This window comes from Procambarus clarkii, chromosome 27, assembly GCF_040958095.1.
Source record: "Procambarus clarkii isolate CNS0578487 chromosome 27, FALCON_Pclarkii_2.0, whole genome shotgun sequence".
Lineage (NCBI taxonomy): Eukaryota > Metazoa > Arthropoda > Malacostraca > Decapoda > Cambaridae > Procambarus > Procambarus clarkii.
In genome coordinates, this window is record NC_091176.1 from 20,222,888 (window position 1) to 20,245,973 (window position 23,086).

Genomic DNA, 23,086 nt, shown 5'->3' on the forward strand with positions numbered 1-23,086 from the left:
TAATAATAATAATAATAATAATAATAATAATAATAATAATAATAATAATAATAATAATAATAATAATAATAATAATAATAATAGCTTGCTATGGCTTGATAGTAAACTCTCTTCACCTCCCATCATTTCTTCTTGCCGTTCCCTATCTTTTCTTTCCACTATTCCTCATCTTTTCATATTTAGCACAACTTAGTCTCCGAGATCCTTTCCCGAACCGCATACTTCCATACCTCCTCATCATTCTCACTCTGATACACAGTTCATGTTTTATGTCACTCACATTTACCCCTTCTTCCCTCCCACTATCTTCTCTACTCTTTGGTCTAATTCCTCTACGCCTTTCCTCCACTACTACCTACTTCCCTACATATACTTAATCTTTGTCAACCCGGTCGTAGAATTCTATTAAGCCAGTCAGGCAAGATTTACCCTCCCTGAACCCATATTGGCGATTTGTCACGAAGTCCCTTCTCTCCAGGTGTGTTACCAGGTTTTTTCTCACGATCTTCTCCATCACCTTGCATGGTATACAAGTTAAGGACACTGGCCTGTAGTTCAGTGCCTCTTGCCTGTCACCCTTTTTGTATATTGGGACCCACATTCGCCGTCTTCTATGTTTCTGGTAGGTCTCCCGTCTCCAATGACCTACTATACACTATTGAGAGTGGCAAGCAACGTGCCTCTGCACACTCTTTCAGTATCCATGGCAAGATCCCGTCTGGATCTTTCTAACATCCAGATCCAGCAGGTGTCTCCTGACCTCCTCACTCGTAATTTCAAACCCTTCCAAGGTCGCCTGGTATACTTCCCTTTCTCATAGCACAGTGACCTCACCTTCTTCTATTGTGAAGACCTCCTGGAACCTCTTGTTGAGTTTTTCACACACCTCTTTGTCATTCTCTGTATACATGTCCTCGCCTGTTCTAGGTTTCAATACCTGTTCTTTCACTGTTGTTTTCCTTCTGATGTGACTGTGGAGTAGCTTTGGTTTGGTCTTGGCTTTGTTTGCAATATCATTTTTATAACTCTTCTCTGCTTCTCTTCTCACCCTTACATACTCATTTCTGGTTCTCTGGTATCTCTCTCAGCTTTCTGGTGTTCTGTTATTCCGGAAGTTCCTCCACGCCCTTTTGTTCAGTTTCTTTGCTTCCATACATGCCCTATTATACCATGGATTCTTCTTTTGCTTCTCGGATTTTTTCCCTTTGGGCAGGGATTAACCTGTTTAATGCCACTTGACACTTTTGGGTGAAATAGCCCATCATATCTTGTACAGACTTTTTTCTGAGGTCTGTGTCCCAAGGTATTTCCCTTAGGAAACAACTTCTCATCTCCTCATATTTCCTCTTTCGATATGCCAGCCTTTTATTTCCTAGTTCTTTTTTGGAGAAGATAATTCCTTGCTCTACCAGGTACTCAAAGTTCAATACACTGTGATCACTCATTCCCAAGGTTGCTTCCATCTTATATCCCACTCATTTAGGGTAAATATCAGATCAAGCATGGCTGGTTCATCTTCTCTCATTCTTGTTGGTTCCTTGATGTGCTGGCTTAGAAAGTTTCTTGTTGCCACGCCCAGCAGCTTAGCTCTCTATGTTTCTGTTCCTCCATGCGGGTTTCTGTTCTCCCAATCTATCTTCCCGTGGTTGAAATCTCCCATAATTAGTAGTCCAGATCCATTCCTGCTAGCAACAGGAGCTGCTCTCTCTGTAATATTAATGGTGGCCATGTTGTTTCAATCATATTCCTGTCTGGGTCTTCTGTCATTTGGTGGTGAATTATATATGACTACGACTATATTTTTTTGTCCCCCAGTTGTTATGGTACCTGTTATGTAGTCACTGAAACCTTCACAGCCCTGAATAACCATCTCCTCAAAATCCCAGCCTTTTCTTACCAGCAGAGCTACACCACCACTACCTCTTCCTTCTCTCTCTTTCTTCATAATAGTCCTTTGGGAACACTGCATTTGTTATGGTTTTTGTTAGCTTTGTTTCTGTGAGTTCTATTATGTCTGGGTTTTCATCTAATACCAATTCTAAAAGTTTATTTGCTTTATTTGTAATTCCATCTATGTTAGTGTACATTGCCTTGACACTCACTTCTGTCCCCTCTCAAATTGCCTCCTTTTGAGTGTTCTGCTGGTGGGGGAAGCTCTTCCATGGGTGTGAGGATTTGTGAGGTGGATAACAGGGTCTCAGAGGATACTGGAATGAGGAGTGGGGGTCAAGTGAAGGGGGAGGGACAGGAAGAGAATGGGGTGAGAGGGGAGGGAGGGAGGACAGGAAGGAAAAGGGGGGAAGGGGGATATGGTGGGAGGAGAGGAGGGGTAGCAGGGTGGGGATAGAGTGTGGGGGGAGGGAGATTTGGCTGAGCATTTGAGTGGGGGGCAGGGTGGGTTTGGGGTAGGAGGGTTTTCTTTGCAGAGGAGGTTGGTGGGGTTGCCCTCCCCTCTGGTGTTACTGGGTAGCTGGTTGTGGGTTTCCCCCTCACTACTGGGGATGTTGTGTTGAAAGCTGTGATTTCTTGGTTTTTCCCTCTCGCCCTGTGCTTCTTCCTTGCTTCTGCCGCCATGGCTTTCTACTCCCTCGGCATGTCCCTCTGGAGGAATACTTTTTTGAATTTTCCCGCATATTGCAGGTGGCTCTTCCTTGTTAGAATGTTCTCCTCTGTGTTCTCGTTTGCAAACACTATCTTTAACAGACGGTCTCGGTCTTTGTTGTACCAGCCTAGCCTGAAAACCTTCTCAATGCTATGCTCAGCCCCTTCCATGTCTGGTGCCTTCAGTATTTCATTCACTGCCGCTTTGTCCATATCATTCCACTCTGTCCTATTGGAGCCTTCCTGCTCACTAATACCCACAGTAACCACTGATCTTTTTCTTTCCAGCAGCTGGCCAGTGGAGTGTGCCGCTTCCTGTGAGGTGGCTGCTTTCATGGCTACCTCCATCACTGCAGACATTACTTCAGAGTTATTTTTTCAGGAGTTCTGCAAATGTTGCTTTTATTGTGGCATTCTCTTCCAAAATACTATTTTTATTTCTAGTCTGACGTGACACGTGAACGCGTTTCGTAATAACTTATTACATTTTCAAAGACTTTTAGTTTACACACACACAACTACAACCTGCAAACACTAAACAGAGTTCTTACTATGCTATGATTTAAACAGCTTTCATTTTTCATTTTATACCCGCATTATGGGTGAGGTGATATGTTACAACAGTTTTGGATAAGGTGAACAAAATTTTCAACACAGAATAGAACACGAAACAATGGGTATTGAAGGTAAGAATGGAAGTAATTGCATAGGGCCTATTGGCCCATATTTCTTGATGCTTTTATATTGGAGCGGATATATTATTTTTTTTATTTTTATATAAAAATAAATAATATATATATATATATATATATATATATATATATATATATACATATATATATATATATATATATATATATATATATATATATATATATATATATATATATATATATATATATATATATATATATATATATATATATCATAGAGGTTTAATCAAAATTTATAACCGTGTAATGAATTATTCTGAGCCAGCTGGAGCGTAAAGAACACACCAACAACGCATTAGTCCGAGTCATCTAACGAGAAAAAATTACATCACGAGACAATTTCGATAATGGGAGTATTCAGGTCGATGGCTTCGAAGTTTCCAAGCTGTCAAACTTACCACAGACCTTACGAGGAAGACCTGATAATGTGCGCTCGTTTACTGGGGAAAAAAACAGGGACTTTATCTCCAGAATTGCTTTTCATTTGCAACTGCTTGGTTGTTTTACTGCATTTATGCTCAGGGTTCGAACCCATGCTAGCTCTGCTGAAAGTTATTTGCTGAGCTGCTTTGAATAAGCGAGATGGCTATGATGGAATGAGTTGTCGAGGTGGCAAAGATGCAGTAATTTAGCGAGGAGACCGCATCGATATTATTTACAGAGTTGGCTGAGTTGCTGTGATTAAGCGAGTCTGAAGAGATGCTGTGATTTAGCGAGTCGGCAGAGATGCTGTGATTTAGAGAGTTCGCTGAGATGCTGTGATTTAGCGAGTTAAATGAGATGCTGTGATTTAGCGAGTTAAATGAGATGCTGTGATTTAATATGATGAATGAGAAGTTTTCGTTCATTAATTCATTAACATTTCCTCAGTTTCTGTAAATTTTCGTACTCACCTAGTTGTGCTTGCGGTGGTTGAGATTTGGCTCTTTGGTCCAGACTCTCAACTGTCAGTTGAGAGTCAGTGTTGCTACACAGAAATTTATGGAATGTTTTTGTTCACTAAAAAGTGTAAATAAACCTAACTCGTTAACTAGGTATTCGTTTTTCTAAGCTTCATCGAATCGTTGTTAAAAAGTTGTCTTTTTTCTCTTACGAAGCTTGCCCAACTACTTAAGTCGGACTGTAAAGCGACGGTCTCGCTTCATGCAGGTTAGCGTTCAATCCCCGACCGTCCAAGTGGTTGGACACTGTACCTTCTCCCCGTCCTATCCGAAATCCTTATCCTGGCCCCATCCAAGTGCTGTATAGTCCTAATGGCATGGCGCTTTTTCCTAATAGTTCCCTTCCCTTCTTACGAAGCTCAAATACCTAATATTTATGTGTATTCAGCATAATTCTGCACACAAAAGAAATTATGAGCAAAAAAGTTAATCACACGATAACTAGCGTTTTAGGGAAAAAATCCACAGGAAGCCGTCGTTATTCCTTGAAATAGTTAGTAAATTTCTTCAGGAATTCTTAAGCTATTCATAAAAATTTCAGGAAAATTTATTTTTATTCTTTTTACACTAATAAAATTCCAGTAAAATTCAACTTTATCCCTTGGTAAAGGAATATAAAAGCAACTACACTCATCCAGACATGCATAAATGCATCCATTGACACACACACACACACACACACACACACACACACACACACACACACATACACACACACACACACACACACACACACACACACACACACACACACACACACACACACACACACACACACACACACACACACACACACACACACACGCACACACACACACACACACACACACACACACACACACACACACACACACACACACACACACACACACACACACACACACAAACACACACTAGAGCCCAGTAGGCCCAGGAACCTGTACATCAGTTGACTGACAGTTGAGGGGCAGTGCCCCTCAACCTCCTGTCAACTCAGTGTTGACAGGAGACGATGACCAGCAAGAACGCTTCATGGGTACAATGTTTGATGCAGCACAGTGCATCAACTTGCTTCGCTGCTTCAACTTGACTACCGTAAAGTTTCTTCAACATGCTGCTGAAGATGTACCTGCATCAATGTCCTGCTGTTGATGTAATTGCGTCAACGTCCAGCTGATTACGTAAATGCATAAAAGTTCAGCTTATGATGTAACTGCCTTAACGTGCAGTTGATGACGTAACTGCATCAACGTATAGTAGATGACGTAACTGCATCAACGTCTAATTGATCACGTGACTGCATCAACGTGTAACTGGTGACGTAAATGGTTCAACGTCCAGCTGATGAGGCAAGCTCAATGTATTCTTTATGAATTCCATTTTCTTGAGCAAACATCAGTGTGTGTTATTAATTTAGTGTTATCTTTAATGTGAGGAAAGAGACGAATATGTAAACAGCTCTTCTCTTCCCACACATTATTATTTAAACAACGCTTATCTGTATGTAAACAACACTTGTCTGTATAAACTACTCACGTCTTTATGTAAGCAACGGTTGTCCCCATGTCAACAGCACGTGTCTACACACACTTTTCTGTGTGTACGCAATGCTTGTCTACGTGTAAATAATGCATGTTTGTTTGTTAACAAATGTAAGAAAAAGTGAAGAACAGGAGAACAATACTGAAGAGCAGTACAACCAAGCGGGAGAACATATATGCAACAGGAAAACCTAACAGAAGCACATATAAGCATGTTCTTTTGAAAGTGGTCCAGAACGGACCGAAACGTCTGTTTCTATATGTTTGGAAGTGTTAGTTGAAGAACAGATAAGAATAAGAAAAAACTATTAGATGACCAGGAAAGAACAGGAGACCTAATAGTAGGTACTGACTAAGAACAGAGAGAATAATCGAAAATTCACTAGAACGAAAAACACAGGCAAGCACTCACCGAAATCGAAAGTGGCCGTGACGACGGTAGCAGAAAGTATGAGGAAACAGAGCACTAGGGAGGGCAGTATATGGCCAGGAAGGAAATGTCGCAGGGATAATATTGTGCAGGACGAGTCATATCTGAGCTCCCTGTTCGGCCGCACTCTCAGTGGTGTTCCACATCTAGGCTCCTGCGAGGCTCCCACTGCGGCAGGAAGGTCACATGTAGGTTCCTGCGAGAATCCCATTGTGTTAGAAACACCACATCTGGGTTCCTGTGAGGGCACCACAGAGGCGGTAACCTCACATCTGGGTTCCTGTGAGGGCACCACAGTGGCGGTAACCTCACATCTGGGTTCCTGTGAGGGCACCACAGCAGCGGTAACCTCACATCTGGGTTCCTGTGAGGGCACCACAGAGGCGGTAACCTCACATCTGGGTTCCTGTGAGGGCACCACAGTGGCGGTAACCTCACATCTGGGTTCCTGTGAGGGCACCACAGTGGCGGTAACCTCACATCTGGGTTCCTGTGAGGGCACCACAGCAGCGGTAACCTCACATCTGGGTTCCTGTGAGGGCACCACAGCGGTGGTAACCCCACATCTAGGCAGCTGCGAGGCTCCCATCGCGGCAGGAAACCTACAGCGACTCACCGCCACTACCACCATCACTTCGTTGTCCGTCCTCACACAAATTTCTCGTTCACCATAAAGGTTTCAGCTAATTTGGGCTGTTGTACCACATCTCACTACCGGTTTTTTGGGATGGTTTCTATTATGTTTAATTAACTTTCGTTTGCTGCTCACAGTTCCGTTGGTCTTTGGTGGGTCATTAAGGACATAATTTCCATTTTCACTGTTATCTTTGCAAAATTTTGTATCTTTATGAACGTCCGGTCTGGTTGTTTGATCTCTTATTTTTACCAGTGTTTATTGCAGTGATGTGACGTATGCAGATTAGCTCTTTTAAGTTGACAATCAGTGGGTTTGTTGATAGTCGGATGCGTCGGTCTGTAGACTGAAGGGCCGGTTGGTGGGGTTGTTAGGCTGGGGAAGGAGCTTGTGGGAGAACTTGGGAAATCATCTAGAAGAGGAGAGCTTCAACAGTTTCCTGGAACAGAAAAATAAAGACCAGGTTACAAATAGCATTAACCAAAAATTATGTTTGTAGTCTCTCTCTCGCTCTCTTTCTCTGTCTCTCCTCTCTGTCTCCTTCTCTCTCTCCCTCTGTCTGTCTGTCTGTCTGTCTGTCTGTCTGTCTCTCTCTCTCTCTCTCTCTCTCTCTCTCTCAACACTCTCACAACCCAAGAGAATAAAAGAGGGAACCAACAGCATTTTCTTTCTTCTTTGGAGTTCCAAACTTCGAAAGTTGGTGGAAATTTTCTGCTCTGAGAGTAATTAATTTACTGAGTAAAGGACTCTCGAATGGAATTTTTAATCGTCACATCTGTCACTTGGGAACATGTGTCTGTCTGATTTTTTGTTTTAATTGTTTTGTAAATATATTATAGTGTGTGTGTTTATTTACTAGTTGTTGTGTTTCTAGAATTGAGTTATTTACACTTGGACACCGTCTTTCTAACCAGTCTATTCTTACATTATTACATCTACTATAAATATCATATATTTCTCTCTACCACATGTACACACACACAAACACACACATATCCCCAGGAAGCAGCCCGTAGCAGATGTTTAGCTCCCAGGTACATCCCTACACCTATCTTGTGTGAGTGTGCGTGTGTGTTTGTGTGCGCATGTGTACTTACTTAATTGTGCTTGCGGTGGTTGCGCTTCGGCTCTTTGATCCAGCCTTTCAACCGTCCATCAACTGGTGAACAGATTTCTGAGCCTATTGGGCTCTTTCATCTACGTATAAAATTATGTTTCGAGTCTGTCTTCAGCACATTTCAGTCTAGTGCATTCTATTTGTTAACTACTCTACTGTGTGTGTGTGTGTGTGTGTGTGTGTGTGTGTGTGTGTGTGTGTGTGTGTGTGTGTGTGTGTGTGTGTGTGTGTGTCCAAACTCTCACAAGGCTTGACTTGTGAGAGTTTGATCCACCAAGCTGTTGCTTGGAGTGGCCCGCAGACCCACACACCCACCACAGCCCGGTTGGTCCTGAACGTCTTTTAGAAAACAGTCTACTTTTCTCTTGAAGATGTCCACGGTTGTTCCGGCAATATTTCTTATAGTCGCTGGGAGGACGTTGAACAGCCGCGGACCTCTGATGTTTATACAGTGTTTTCTGATTGTGCCTATGGCACCTCTGCTCTTCACTGGTTCTATTCTGCATTTTCTTCCATATCGTTCAATCCAGTGCGTTGTTATTTTACTGTGTAGATTAGGGACCTGGCCTTCCAGTATTTTCCATGTGAATATTAATTGGTATCTCTCTCGTCTCCTTTCTAGTGAGTACATTTGGAGAGCTTTGAGACGAATCCAATAATTTAGGTACTTTATCGTGTTCATGCATGCCGTATATGTTCTCTGTATTCCCTCTATTTCAGCAATCTCTCCTGCTCTGAAGAGGAAAGTGAGTACTAAGCAGTACTCAAGACGGGACAACAAAAGTGACTTGGAGAGTACAACCATCGTGATGGGATCCCTGGATTTGAAAGTTCTCGTAACCCATCCTATCATTTTTCTGGCTGACGCAATATTTGCTTGGTTATGCTCCCTAAACGTTAGATCGTCGGACATCATTATTACTAAATCCTTGACGTGCTGTTTTTCTACTATGGGAAGATTCGATTGTGTTTTGTACCCTGTAATATGTTTCAGGTCCTCATTTTTGAGGTATTTGAGTACCTGGAATTTATCGCTGTTAAACATCATGTTATTTTCTGCTGCCCAATCGAAAACTTTGTTGATATCTGCTTGTAATTTTTCCATGTCTTCAGCAGAGGTAATTTTCATGCTGATTTTTGTGTCATCTGCAAAGGATGACACGAAGCTGTGACTTATATTTTTATCTATATCTGATAGGAGAATAAGGAACAGCAGTGGTACAAGGACTGTACCTTGAGGTACAGCGCTTATAACTGCGCTTGGACTTGATTTTATTTGATTGACTGTTACTCTTTATGTTTAGTTCGACAGGAAGTTGAGCGTCCTACTTTACCAGTTATTCCTACTGACCTCATTTTGTGTGCAATCATCCCATGATCACATTTGTCGAATGGCTTTGCAAAGTCTGTGTATACAACATCTGCATTTTGCTTTTCTTCTAGAGCTTCTGTGATTTTGTCATAGTGGTTGAGTAACTGTGACAGACAGGATCTTCTCGCTTTAAATCCATGTTGTCCTGGGTTGTGTAACTCATTATTTACCATAAAACTAGAAATTTGATTCCTAATCACTCTTTCAAAAACTTTTATTATGTGTGATATTAGTGCAACTGGCCAATATTTTTTGCCAAGGCATTACTTTCCCCTTTGTGCAAAGGACCTATATCTGCAGATTTAAGTGCTGCTGGTATCTTCTCTGGATCCAGGCTCTTTCTCTGGATCCAGGCTCTTTCTTATTACGCTGAGTGCTCGCGCTACTGGTACTTTACAGTTCTTTATGAATATTGAATTCCATGAGTCAGGCCCAGGAGCTGAGTGCATGGGCATATAGTCAATTTCTCTTTTAAAGTCTTCCGAGTTTGTGTTAATATCTGTTATATTATCTGCAGCTTGAATGTCATTCACAAAGAAGCTGTCTGGGTCATCAACTTTCATGTTGTTTATTGGTGTGCTAAACATAGCCTCAAACTAGCTTCTTAGAATATCACTAATTTCTTTGTTGTTCTCTGTGTACGTGCCTTCAGTTAAAGGTGTGTGTGTGCGTGTGTGTGTGTATGTGTGTGTGTGTACTTACCTAGTTGAGCTTGCGGGGGTTGAGCTCTGGCTCTCTGGTACCGCCTCTCAACTGTCAATCAATTGGTGTACAGGTTCCTGAGCCTACTGGGCTCTATAATATCTACACTTGAAACTGTGTTTGAAGTCAACCTCCACCACATCATTCCCTAATGCATTCTATTTGTCAACTACTCTGCCACTGAAACAAATCTTTCTAACGTCTCTGTGGTTATACCTATAACTTATTATAGGTATAGGTTAAGTAATAATTGTAATTACGAAGCAATAAGATGCTTATCTTAACATACTAAGAAGGTTAGGTAAGGTCGGTGTTTTCTATGAAGCTTTTCAAGGTAAACTAGTATGTTCAGTATGTCACATATGCACGTATTTAATAAGTCAATATTGACTATACGAAAGTGCGAGAACGGGTTGGTCCCCTAGTGCGTGTGCCCCTTGTGGTAAATAACCTGTCTTTATTTTCCCTATCAATTCCTTTGAGAATCTTGTATGTGGTGATCAACCTGTCCTCTTATAAATACCATCGCTTTTGGCCGTTTGTCCGTATGGCCGAAAGTGGACGTAATTTGAAAATTAAAAAAATTGAAGATAAATTTGGGAATTTTTTTTTCAACATCAGTAAGTTAAGAGTCCTCTGATAGGTTAGGTGGGCAAGAAATTCTCATAAAGTTTCAAAACGTTATCAAAAATGTTAATTGAAAGTTTCCTCTCTTAACCTTACCGAGTAAGCCGGACGACTCTAACAGAAAACGGGACAGTACGTCTCTTTTGTGACCCGATTTCATTTCAAATTACGTCCACTTTTGGCCATAGCGCGCATACGAGCGAAAAGCGACGTTATTTTTAAGAGGACGGGTTGGGTGATAATGTCCCTCCCCTAACTCTTCTGTCTTCCAGCGACGTGAGGTTTAATTCCAATTGTCTTTCCTCGTAGCTCATACCTCTCAACCCGGGTCTAGTCTGCAGAAAATTTTTGAACCTTTTCCAGTTTAGTCTCATACTTGACTTGATATGGACTCCATGCTGGGGCTGCATACTCCAGGATTGGTCTGACATAGGTGGTATGCAAAGTTCTGAAAGATTTCTTACACAAGTTACTTAAGGTCGCTCTTATGTTAGCAAACCTGGCATATGTCGCTGATGTTATCCTCCTGATATGGGCTTCAGAGGACAGGTCTGGCGTGATATCAAACGTTATGCAGCTGATTATATAAGCACATATGCGCAGATAAAAACAAACAATAATTATAAATCATGAAGACAGTTACGCAGACAACTTGAAGAGTTATGCATTGTTATTCAGGAAGGTACGCAGACATACAAGGAAACAGCTATGCAAATGTATATACATAGACCAGATCTGGCCAGATATCTGTTTGTTCCCCGAGCTGCATTTTTCCCTGGGAGTTAAACATCGTACTGCGCTGCATTCAGTATAAATTTGCATTTATTTCGTCGAAGTGAAGTCGTGGTCTGGTAACGTATTGACTTTTGCCAATTTTTACTCAAGGAATTTCAACAGCATGTCACCCATCACTCACTGCTCTATTCATGGCATGTGAATTCGGAGCTTGCTGTGTATCAGAGGTTTAATAATTCGATATTCAATTTACCACAGGTGTTTACATTATTTTTTATTATGTAACATGAATATGAACTCCTCAGAGTTGATCATAAACCAAAAGTCAAAAAACTAAAACAGGTATGTAAGTGTAGTTTTTTCTTCTTCTGTATAATATGGAACAAAAAACAAAATCCTACGCTAAACCTAGCAAAAGTGTTCGAACAAAATAATAAAATGAAAGCAGTTCTATCTGAATGCTTTTTGTGCACTGTTTGGTTCTCTTTGGCAGCCTGAATAAAGCTCACAATGGAAGCGAGATATAAGTTTCTTTCGTTCGACGATAAGAACTCCTGTTATGAAGAAAGTCGCTCTCCCAAGATATGCTTAGTGTTTTCGAGTAGCTGTATCACGTTATTTTGTTGTTGTGACTTTGCTTATATTTTTTTTTTGCTTATATATATATATATATATATATATATATATATATATATATATATATATATATATATATATATATATATATATATATATATATATATATATATATATATATATATATATATATATATATATATATATATATATATATATATATGCTATTGTAACCCTTCTGGATAATAATTTCTCTAACTCACAGTCTTAGGTTATATATCCTGGACCACAAGACTTTGTATTTCCTTTTCACTGAGCATCCGGAATGCCTTCACTGTCTTGCTAGCATATATAGGATGCTTCGGTGGCTTTGATGACTGCCGCGTTCTCCTTCACCCAGAGATCTCATGGTCCAGTTTAGTGACTGGAAACGCGTCTCAGGGCAAAAAACAGGTCTGGTCGGAATTTACACATAGCCTGAGGCGCTTGGTCGACGTGTTGTTCCGCAGGCTGCTCACCAAACGCTCTCGGGATAATAGAATTCTGCTTTCGGGTGCTTTACACATTAACTAGAGTGCTGTTGTTTCCTCCTCCTACTGCAGTTGATGCTGCTTCGTGATGATGATGATGAAGTTTATGCTGCTTTTAACGATGTTGTGACGATAAATTAATGATGATGCTGTTTCTAATGTGATGATGAAAATGATCTTGGTGATGATTATGGTTTTCATGAATATGCTACTGCTGCTCTTAATTCTGATGATGAGAATGATGAGGAGGGTCATAATGATTGACTCAGTTCGTTATTCTACTGTTGGTTACTGCAGTTGGTAATTCTTGCTGTTGTTTATCTTGCTTATTTCTCTAGCTGTGGTTTCTTCTGTTGATATTGCGGACTGCTTCATGCTGATGTTGTAACGTCTGCTTCCCGATGTAGCAGCTGGTGTTGCTACCTACTACAGCTGCTTCCTCTAACGTATTTACCCTCTATAGCCCACAGCTCTGTTTGGTGTGGGCTCGGCAGTTCCTGTTGGAACTTCATCTCTTATTTGCTAGTCGTACTGCTGCTGTTTCTTTAACTAATACTGTAGTTACTGCGGTTGTGGTGTGGCTTCATCTTTCTCATAATGTGGAGGTTTTAGATTCCTAATTCATTTCATTCTACTGCAAGTGCTTTTAGCTTCTGATGTTTCTGTTGTCTTTCAGCTGTTGTTCAAGAACTCGTTCATGTCTTTATCTGTACGAGATGTGTGAAATGATCTGAGCATCTTCTTCGTAACATCATCACATTAGATTCGCAACTAATGCTAAATAAACTCTACAATTATTTTTCAGTAGATAAGAATACTGATTTTACGATAAAAACAATGAATCTTAAATTTTATAATATATCAAGGATGAAAACGATGACTCTTAGGTGAGGACCAAGACTCATCGATGACGCTGGTGGTTATAGAATTTGGACGATGACTTTGGTATGAGACCCAAAGACACGAGACGAGGGTGGTGACTCTGAGGCGATTCCTGGCCAGCTTAGTGACAAACATGTGACAAATGAACGAATAAGTGCACGATGCTTGGGGTAATAACTTCGTTCCGAACCATAAAGCTGGTTACAGTTACTAGCCTGTAATTACCTACATGTTTATAAGACTGCACGGGAATATTGCATAACTGATTAATGAGATATTGTTTATTTCGTTTTAAATAATGTCTCTAGAGCAGAACCCCAACAAGAACTTGGCACTATCTTTGAAATTGTGCAGTTTCCAGTGAAACAGAAAGAACCTGTTACGTATTATAAACATATTAGGGGAGCTGAAAGCTTTAGGTAGCGAGATCTGATCAAGGGATAATACACCAATGTGGAGATTCCTAACGAAAAAGTAAAGAAATAATTTACAAGGTGAAAAAGTGTAGTCAGAGTACATAACGCAACAATGATTCAATAACACTAGAGTAGGAATATCTAAGCTAAGTTTGATATGAATGTAACATCAGAGTCTGGTGGGAAGGAAGCAGCGATAAAGATAGATTTACTGTACTCAAAAAGCAAGCATAAAATAGATAGAAGGAGTGAGGTCTTTGATCGCCGGCCAAGCGCGTAACTTTCGATTGGACCTTGTCAAGGATTGGAGATCATTATGCAAAACCAGAGAGTGGTTTTATACGAGACTGAACTCGGTCTTTACTACAACGGATGAAAGGTCACGTAGAGGGACGAGTTAAAGTTGATATCTGAGCTGTCGTCTCTTAAAATCCATGTAGTTACAACTGGAGTCTCGCTGATTTGACAAGGTGAGCTTCCAAGACACGATGAACAGCTCTAAAAATAGAAACCACCACTATTTTGTGTATGTGTGTGTGTGTGTGTGTGTGTGTGTGTGTGTGTGTGTGTGTGTGTGTGTGTGTGTGTGTGTGTGTGTGTGTGTGTGTGCTCACCTAATTGTGCTTGCGGGGGTTGAGCTCTGGCTCTTTGGTCCCGCCTCTCAACCGTCAATCAACTGGTGTACATATTCCTGAGCCTATTGGGCTCTATCATATCTACATTTGAAACTGTGTATGGAGTCAGCCTCCACCACATCACTTCCTAATGCATTCCATTTACTAACTACTCTGACACTGAAAAAGTTCTTTCTAACGTCTCTGTGGCTCATTTGGGTACTCAGCTTCCACCTGTGTCCCCTTGTTCGCGCCCACCAGTGTTGAATAGTTCATCCTTGTTTACCCGGTCGATTCCCCTGAGGATTTTGTAGGTTGTGATCATGTCCCCCCTTACTCTTCTGTCTTCCAGTGTCGTAAGGTGCATTTCCCGCAGCCTTTCCTCATAACTCATGCCTCTTAGTTCTGGGACTAGTCTAATAGCATACCTTTGGACTTTTTCCAGCTTCGTCTTGTGCTTGATAAGGTACGGGCTCCATGCTGGGGCCGCATACTCCAGGATTGGTCTTACATATGTGGTGTACAAGATTCTGAATGATTCCTTACACAGGTTCCTGAACGCCGTTCTGATGTTTGCCAGCCTCGCATATGCCGCAGACGTTATTCTCTTTATGTGGGCTTCAGGAGACAGGTTTGGTGTGATATCAACTCCTAGATCTTTCTCTCTGTCTGTTTCATTAAGTACTTCATCTCCAATTCTGTATCCTGTGCCTGGCCTCCTGTTTCCACTGCCTAGTTTCATTACTTTGCATTTACTCGGGTTGAACTTCAACAGCCATTTGTTGGACCATTCACTCAGTCTATCCAGGTCATCTTGTAGCCTCCTACTATCATCCTCTGTTTCAATCCTCCTCATAATTTTTGCATCGTCGGCAAACATTGAGAGGAACGAATCTATACCCTCTGGGAGATCATTTACATATACCAGAAACAGTATAGGTCCAAGGACTGACCCCTGCGGGACTCCACTTGTGACGTCTCGCCAATCTGAGACCTCACCCCTCACACAGACTCGTTGTCTCCTGTTGTTTAGGTACTCCTCTATCCACCGGAGTACCTTCCCTCTCACTCCAGCATGCATCTCCAACTTTCGCACTAGCCTCTTGTGTCTAGTCTAGTCAAGGATAAGACTAAACTGGAAAAGGTTCAAAGGTTTGCCACCAAACTAGTACCCGAGCTGAGAGGTATGAGCTACGAGGAGAGACTACGGGAAGTAAACCTCACTTCGCTGGAAGACAGAAGAGTTAGGGGGACATGATCACCACATTCAAGATTCTCAAGGGAATTGATAGGGTAGATAAAGACAGGCTATTTAACACAAGGGGCACACGCACTAGGGGACACAGGTGGAAACTGAGTGCCCAAATGAGCCATAGAGACGTTAGAAAGAATTTTTTTAGCGTCAGAGTGTTTGAAAAATGGAATGCATTAGGAGGTGATGTGGTGGAGGCTGACTCCATACACAGTTTCAAGTGTAGATATGATAGAGCCCAATTGGCTCAGGAATCTATACACCAGTTGATTGACGGTTGAGAGGCGGGACCAAAGAGCCAGAGCTCAACCCCAGCAAACACAACTAGGTGAGTAACTAGGTGAGTACAGAAACACACATTGAGTCAAAATCTAAAGTAATATAAGTCAATAATGTAAAAAAATTCGGCGATATGCCGTAAGACCTGAGCCAGGATTGAAAATGTTAGAATAAGAGGGAGAACTTAAAAAACTGGATCTTACAACATTACGTATTAGACGGGATTGACAAGACATGATTGCGACATAAAAGATTTTAATGAACAATGACAAACTTTATACGGATCAACATTTTAGCAGGTGTAACAGCAGACCGGGAGGCTATGGATGGAAGCTGGAGACACACAGGAGCCTTTGGGATGTAAGGAACAACTAATTTGTTCGACCAAGAGGAGGCTCTAGTTAAGGAAAATAATTTACGCAGATATATAAATACAGAACGACTTAAATCTATTGTCTCAGGTTCCATACCATTCAATGGCCGACAGCTGAAAAGGTGGAGGTCAGGAGCAGATCCTCAGTTCTGCGGGCACAATTTATTGAGAAAAATTAGGTGAGCGCACAGGGAGAACAACGGTCATTATGAACGCGTCGTTGGGTTGCCTCGGAGTCAGCTAACTCGCATTCCTGACAGTGCCACTCGTCACACCTTGATGAACGCTCGTGGACGACCCCCTCCCCCTCCTTCACACCCTTCCACCTCACCCCCCTTCACGCCCCTCCACCTCACCCCCATCCCCTTTCCACCACCGCCACAACTCTGCATCCTCCAACACCCAATACCCCTTCTCTATCTCCCTTGCTCCTCTGGTATCCTCTCCAAACCCTCTCTCACCCCAACCCTCGGCTCTCTCACTACCTCCACTACTCTCCAACACCCAGAATCCCCCAGACATTACTGGCGAAAATAGCACCTGTTGAGTGAGTCAAGTGTCACCTTACAAGCCAGACCTGCAGGATAATTTGTTCTCGCCCTGAACATCAGTTAATCCGTTTCCATTCACAGTGCTTAATACAGGTTTTCAGGCGTCACGGATATCAAACCCTGTTGTGGTCATCGAAGTTTCTCTGGCCTACGGCTGGACATTCTCCGGGACGCAAAACACAGCGACCAGATGAATCTGAGTTACTTATTTACTGCAGTGTGAACCGAATCAGGTGTAAATATTCACTCACAAATGTCTCGCTCTACTAGGGCATCGAACCCATAACCAATGAGTTGTGAAGTGACTAATCACTACGCTACTGATTGTTCTGATTCTTTGAAAATGTTGTTATTGGTGAGTAGGTGCCAGACAGACAGAACTATCGAAATATTTAACATTTGCATGTTGATATGTATAAATGTGAACCTGAAAATGTCAATCATACTTCAGCTGCATAAGAATCATCAAGTTAAATATGTTATCAGCGCCTCGGTGACTGGTGTAGCGTAGTAAAAAAAATACTCAGGATAAAAGTCAGTTGTTCTTAGCTTCTATGATTTGAAGATACGAATCGTTGATTGTTGGAATGGACCATTTACAAATCAGTGAGTTTTTTTTATTTATGATTTGGGACAGTAGAAATTGTTTGAAGCTGCAAATCCCGATTCGACACTATTAAGTCATCGATAAATAATTTAGTAATTCGACCGATTTCAGTTCCCGGACGAACTATTGCATGACTGTGGCTCAAATACAAAATGCTGTATTCTGAAAACAATTTGGGTGCTAACGCGTTGCTGTTGATTCACCTAAAACAAAATTATTCCTAAATGCGGAGCTGTTGTCAATGCAACACCTACTGTTGACTCACTTTGTAACGGTTTGCGTGTCGCACGCTAACACGCACTCTCCCTTCTTACATATTTATTCCTAAAAAAATATAATACATTATGTAAATAGTGGCTCCCCTTTGTTTCTGTTGCACAAGAGCAAAAAAAATATGTTTATTCTGCCACATAAACACTCCCACTCTATGAAATAAACACACATCAACAACAAATAAATTCCACATAAACACACATCAAATCCCACTCCAGGAAATCGGAGGGGGAATTTGACGGATTTCTACCTTGCAAATGAAGTCTTTATTTGTAAATGGAAGTGTCTGCTGGTCCGAGGTTAGAGATCAGACGCTTGGGGCTAACTTCCCACAATTCGTCCCCAGCAGTTGCTGTTAAGGTCTGACACAACAGGAGTGTGTCCGGATTTGAGTCAAAGAAAACAGAGCCAAGGGATCGTATGCCAAATTGACTCCACAAAGGGAATTGCCAAGTATTTCCTAGGTCTGTCTGTGTGTCTCTTCCTATCTATCTCAATTTCTACTTCTTTCTCTCTCTACCTAGTTGTTTATATAGCTATCTTTTCGCTTTCTCTCACGCCTTTCCCCATCCCTACATAACACCCGTCAAGAAGCACAGTAACAATTTTATACGTCTCTGATACTTTTCTATATTTCCTCTTGTCTTCCCAAATACATGGTTGAGTTAGTTCAGCAACAACTCCATGTTTATCACACGCCATGTTTCCCACTTATCAACACGCAAGACGCCATGATAATAGCCTACGGGTGCATATAATTGCAAGTATTTAGAGAAGCATTTAACTTAGTTTAACATTTAACTTTCTGGTGTTCTGTTATTACGGAAGTTCCTCCATGCCCTTTTATTCAGCTCCTTTGCTTTCATACATTCCCTATTAAAGCACGGATTCTTCCTTTGCTTCTCTGTTTTTTCCTGTCGGGCTGGGACAAACCTGCTTACAGCCTCCTGACACTTTTGGGTGACATAGTCCATCATGTCTTGTACAGACTTGGTTCTGAGTTCTGTGTCCCATTGTATATCCCATAGGAATTTATTCATCTCCTCATAGTTTCCCTTTCGGTACATCAGCCCTTTGTTTCCCAGTTCTTTTTTGGGGGTGATAATTCCTAGGTCAACCAGGTACTCAAAGCTTAATACACTATGATCACTCATTCCCAAGGAGGCTTCTAACTTAACTTCCCTTATATCCGACTCATTTAGGGTAAATATCAGATCAAGCAACGCTGGTTCATCCCCTCCTTTCATTCTTGTCGGTCCCTTGACGTGTTGACTTGGAAAGTTTCTTGTTGCCACATCCAGCAGCTTAGCTCTCCATGTGTCTGGGCCTCCATGTGGGTGTGTGTGTGTGTGTGTGTGTGTGTGTGTGTGTGTGTGTGTGTGTGTGTGTGTGTGTGTGTGTGTGTGTGTGTGTGTGTACTCACCTATTTGTGCTTGCAGGATCGAGCATTGACTCTTGGATCCCGCCTTTCCAGCTATCGGTTGTTTACAGCAATGACTCCTGTCCCATTTCCCTATCATACCTAGTTTTAATCCTACCTAGTTTGTGTGTGTGTGTGTGTGTGTGTGTGTGTGTGTGTGTTTGTGTGTATGTGTGTGTGTGTGTGTGTGTGTGTGTGTGTGTGTGTGTGTGTGTGTGTGTGTGTGTGTGTGTGTGTGTGTGTGTGTGTGTGTGTGTGTGTGTGTGTGTGTGTGTTTGTGTGTGTGTGTGAGTGTGTGTGTGTGTGTGTGTGTGCGTGTGCGTGTGTATGTTTGTGAGTGTGTGAATGTTTCTGAATGTGTATACATTCTGTCTCAAACTTGAAATATGGGGGGGGGGGGGGGTGGAAATATATCAAACTTAAAAATGTAAATCTAACTTCAGATTTTCAATTTGAGATGACGGCAGTCTGGGTTGAATAGGCAAGAGATGGCTTCCCTGCGTGTTTCAGGTTTGATCTCCGTCTACGAATGTCTCAGTGAACTCCGTGTCTGAAGTGCTTGCTGACCGACAATAACTCTGGGAGAAATAATACCCAACTAGCTCTCATCAGCACCTACGCAACAACAATGAATTGACCAATAACAAAGCCAACGCAAAAACCAATGGCACCATCCCACACAAGGTCCACTACCACATCAGCATCGTCACCATAACCACCACTCCAACCATCACTACCACAACAACTATTACTACCAACAATATCCAGTAACCCTCATTCTAAGTACACATAATGACTACCACTTCCACAAATATACACAACACCCAAAACTACCACTAACAATGTACTCAATAACCACAACCACCACCACCAGTACCCCTACCAGCATGGACACCGCCACCACCATCAGCACTTCCACCCAGAAAAAATTATTACCTTAAACCACTACACCCACTCCATCAGACACACCCAATCACCACCACTATTACAGTCACCACAAATACACCCATGAATATCACAATCACCTCCGCAACAACTACGACGTCTAGAACCACCACAACCCCCTTCCCCTTCCCCTTCCCCTTCCCCTTCCCCTTCCCCTTGCCCATCACTGTGGGAAATTTCCGTCCCACACCAGTCACAAGCCAATATGACTATACATGAAAATGAAAAGGCTGGTTGCAAGTATTTGAAATATAGTGTGGTAATAAAAGCTGCCATAAGCTTGGTCACGTTATAACAAATTTCAAGTCAAGACAGAGATCCTACTCATTCATTCACGGGAGAAATTCTACGGCCAATATGCATGCAATCTCCATCAAGTGTCAGTCTTTAAGATTACCTCGCGTGAATAAAAATCATTGTTTTTGTTCCTGCACTGAAGTCGTGTTGGTGCTGATTTCAGTGTATACCGTAAGAGCTATTTGTATACACAAAATAAATTATTATATGGTGTTGAGGCTTATAGTGATGAATGTGTATACATCAATTTTTTTTATATGGTGAAAGGGCTTGGAGTAAAGTATGTATTTACAAATAATGATATTTTATGGTTTACAGGAAACCATATTTCTCACGTCATGAAGAAATTGAAAAGTTATTGTTCCTATAGATTATCACTTTCAATTCATCATTACAGGCAAGAGTGGCTATCCTAACATATATTGTTATAATCAGATATACAGACGACCATTAGTGTAATTAATGTGCTCTGCACTGGATGTGTATCATGACATTAATTAAGTATATTCCTCCATTACCAGTTTATTTTGTTGCGGTAATCAACGCAGAAATAAAAATAGCTCAAAATGACATATTTTGTTTATCTGCTTGGAAGCAGTATTACTACAGTGATTATTCTTGAAATGTTATATTTAAAAATCTGTAGATTGGTTTATTCTGTATATGACAAATTTGCCTCATATTATAACTTATATATTACATATATACATATCCTCACCAGAGAGCATCCAAATTATGTATTCTGAAAATACCTTGTAAACATGGGACTAAATATATTTCCAAATGTCAGACAGGAGAAACAAAATAGGGAAGCTTTATGTTGTTGGAACTACAAAAGGATACAAGAATATGCATATGTAACTGACAGCAGGTTTTCATTTATACATGTTTCATTAAATATGACTGCATATTCTGTATTGATTATTTTCTTGTTTAGGGCTTCTATCTCTCTGACTCGTTTTCTTGCATCTGGATTTAATTGGAAGAGGAGTTCTCCAAAACTCATGTTCGTTCGAGGTGAAAAAAAATAAATAAATAACTGTAGAATGTATTAAACTTATTAAATAATTACACAACGTTTCGAACTTACATGGTTCATTCTCTAGTGATGTGACAGAACAAGGCATAATAGATTTATAACATTAGGGGGTCATGTGGGAACCGACCTGTGAGATTTATATTTATTTAATTTATATGAATTTATATTTACGTTAATTTATATACTTCGATAGCAATTTGTGTGATGATAAGTGGACTGTATTTCTGCAATAATTTCATAATCTCACAAATCGATCCTCTACACATTAGGGGGTTTATATTAATTAAATTTACATATATGCAGCCAATCAAACCACAGTATTAGACTACATACATTAAAGAGGTTCCTTATCTTATTTGTACAGCAGGCCTTAGTCCACCAGGTATAACCAGGATGTAGACACCACATTTTCCCTCTTTGAGGTAGCTTCCATCACCCTGGTAACTGATGCACAAAGCATGCTTCCTCGTCTTGACCTGTCAAAAGGGCGCTAGCTGTGAAGCCAGAATCCTAGTATATGACAGGTATATCAGAGAAAACACTGTACAAGGAACCATGAAGACCTGGGCTTAATTACCTTTAGTATGAGGCTATCTCGTGCTCTAACCGGAACACCCTATATCCACTGACATTAATGGCCATAAATGAAAGATAAATGGGTTTCGGAAGAACACTTAACTTGAATTTGTTGACAGCGTGTTGAAGATGGTACACCTTTGGTTTCCATAACACTACGTCCAAGTAAAATTAACAGGAGCCGTATTTGCTCCCGTGAGCCTCTGGTCTAATATAAACAATGGCTGACCACTCCCCACCCTGACGCCTGGCTTACATTGTCCAGATGACAGAAAGTGATAGAAGGGTCACATTTACTCTACTTTAATATTGATAATTAAGTTAATTTATATGAGATGTTTTATGATGGTAAAGTCCAAAGACTTATGTATTTAAGAATAATTCCCAGCAGAATAGCTGGTGAATTTATAATAGTATGTGGTGATGATATCCCGTTTTCTATAGACGGTAATTCCACTACAAGTTACGTTTTCTATGGGTTAACTTGTTTATGCAATACAGCAGCAATTATTATCTGTCTGTATGATATTATTATTAAATGGTGTTGGATTTTCTGACAGGTCAAGTGTAGACAAATGGATTGAATAATATATCTACATATATATCAACGTTAGTTTTTAACTCAAATTTAATAAAATGAACTCATACATAATGAAATGGATAGTTGCTGCCTCCACACCCAGTTGCTGCCACCACACCCAGTTGCTGCCTCCACACCCAGTTGCTGACTCCACACCCAGTTGCTGCCTCCACACCCAGGTGCTGCCTCCACACCCAGTTGCTGCCTCCACACCCAGTTGCTGCCTCCACACCCAGTTGCTGCCTCCACACCCAGTTGCTCCCTCCACACCCAGTTGCTGCCTCCACACCCAGTTGCTGCCTCCACACCCAGTTGCTGCCTCCACACCCAGTTGCTGCCTCCACACCCAGTTGCTGCCTCCACACCCAGTTGCTGCCTCCACACCCAGTTGCTCCCTCCACACCCAGTTGCTGCCTCCACACCCAGTTGCTGCCTCCACACCCAGTTGCTCCCTCCACACCCAGTTGCTGCCTCCACACCCAGT

The 23,086-nt window shown here is 41.3% G+C and overlaps 1 protein-coding gene across 1 annotated transcript in view; it reads right to left on the reverse strand.

The window, feature by feature from the left end:
- The window catches only part of LOC123751214 (uncharacterized), an 81,022-nt gene that overhangs the window by 48,276 nt on the left and 9,660 nt on the right, over positions 1-23,086 (reverse strand). The window contains exon 2 of the mRNA XM_069332409.1: positions 6,188-7,278. Coding sequence (XP_069188510.1) covers positions 6,188-6,836 — 649 coding nt within the window. The 5' untranslated portion in view covers positions 6,837-7,278. The remainder of the gene's footprint in view (positions 1-6,187; positions 7,279-23,086) is intronic.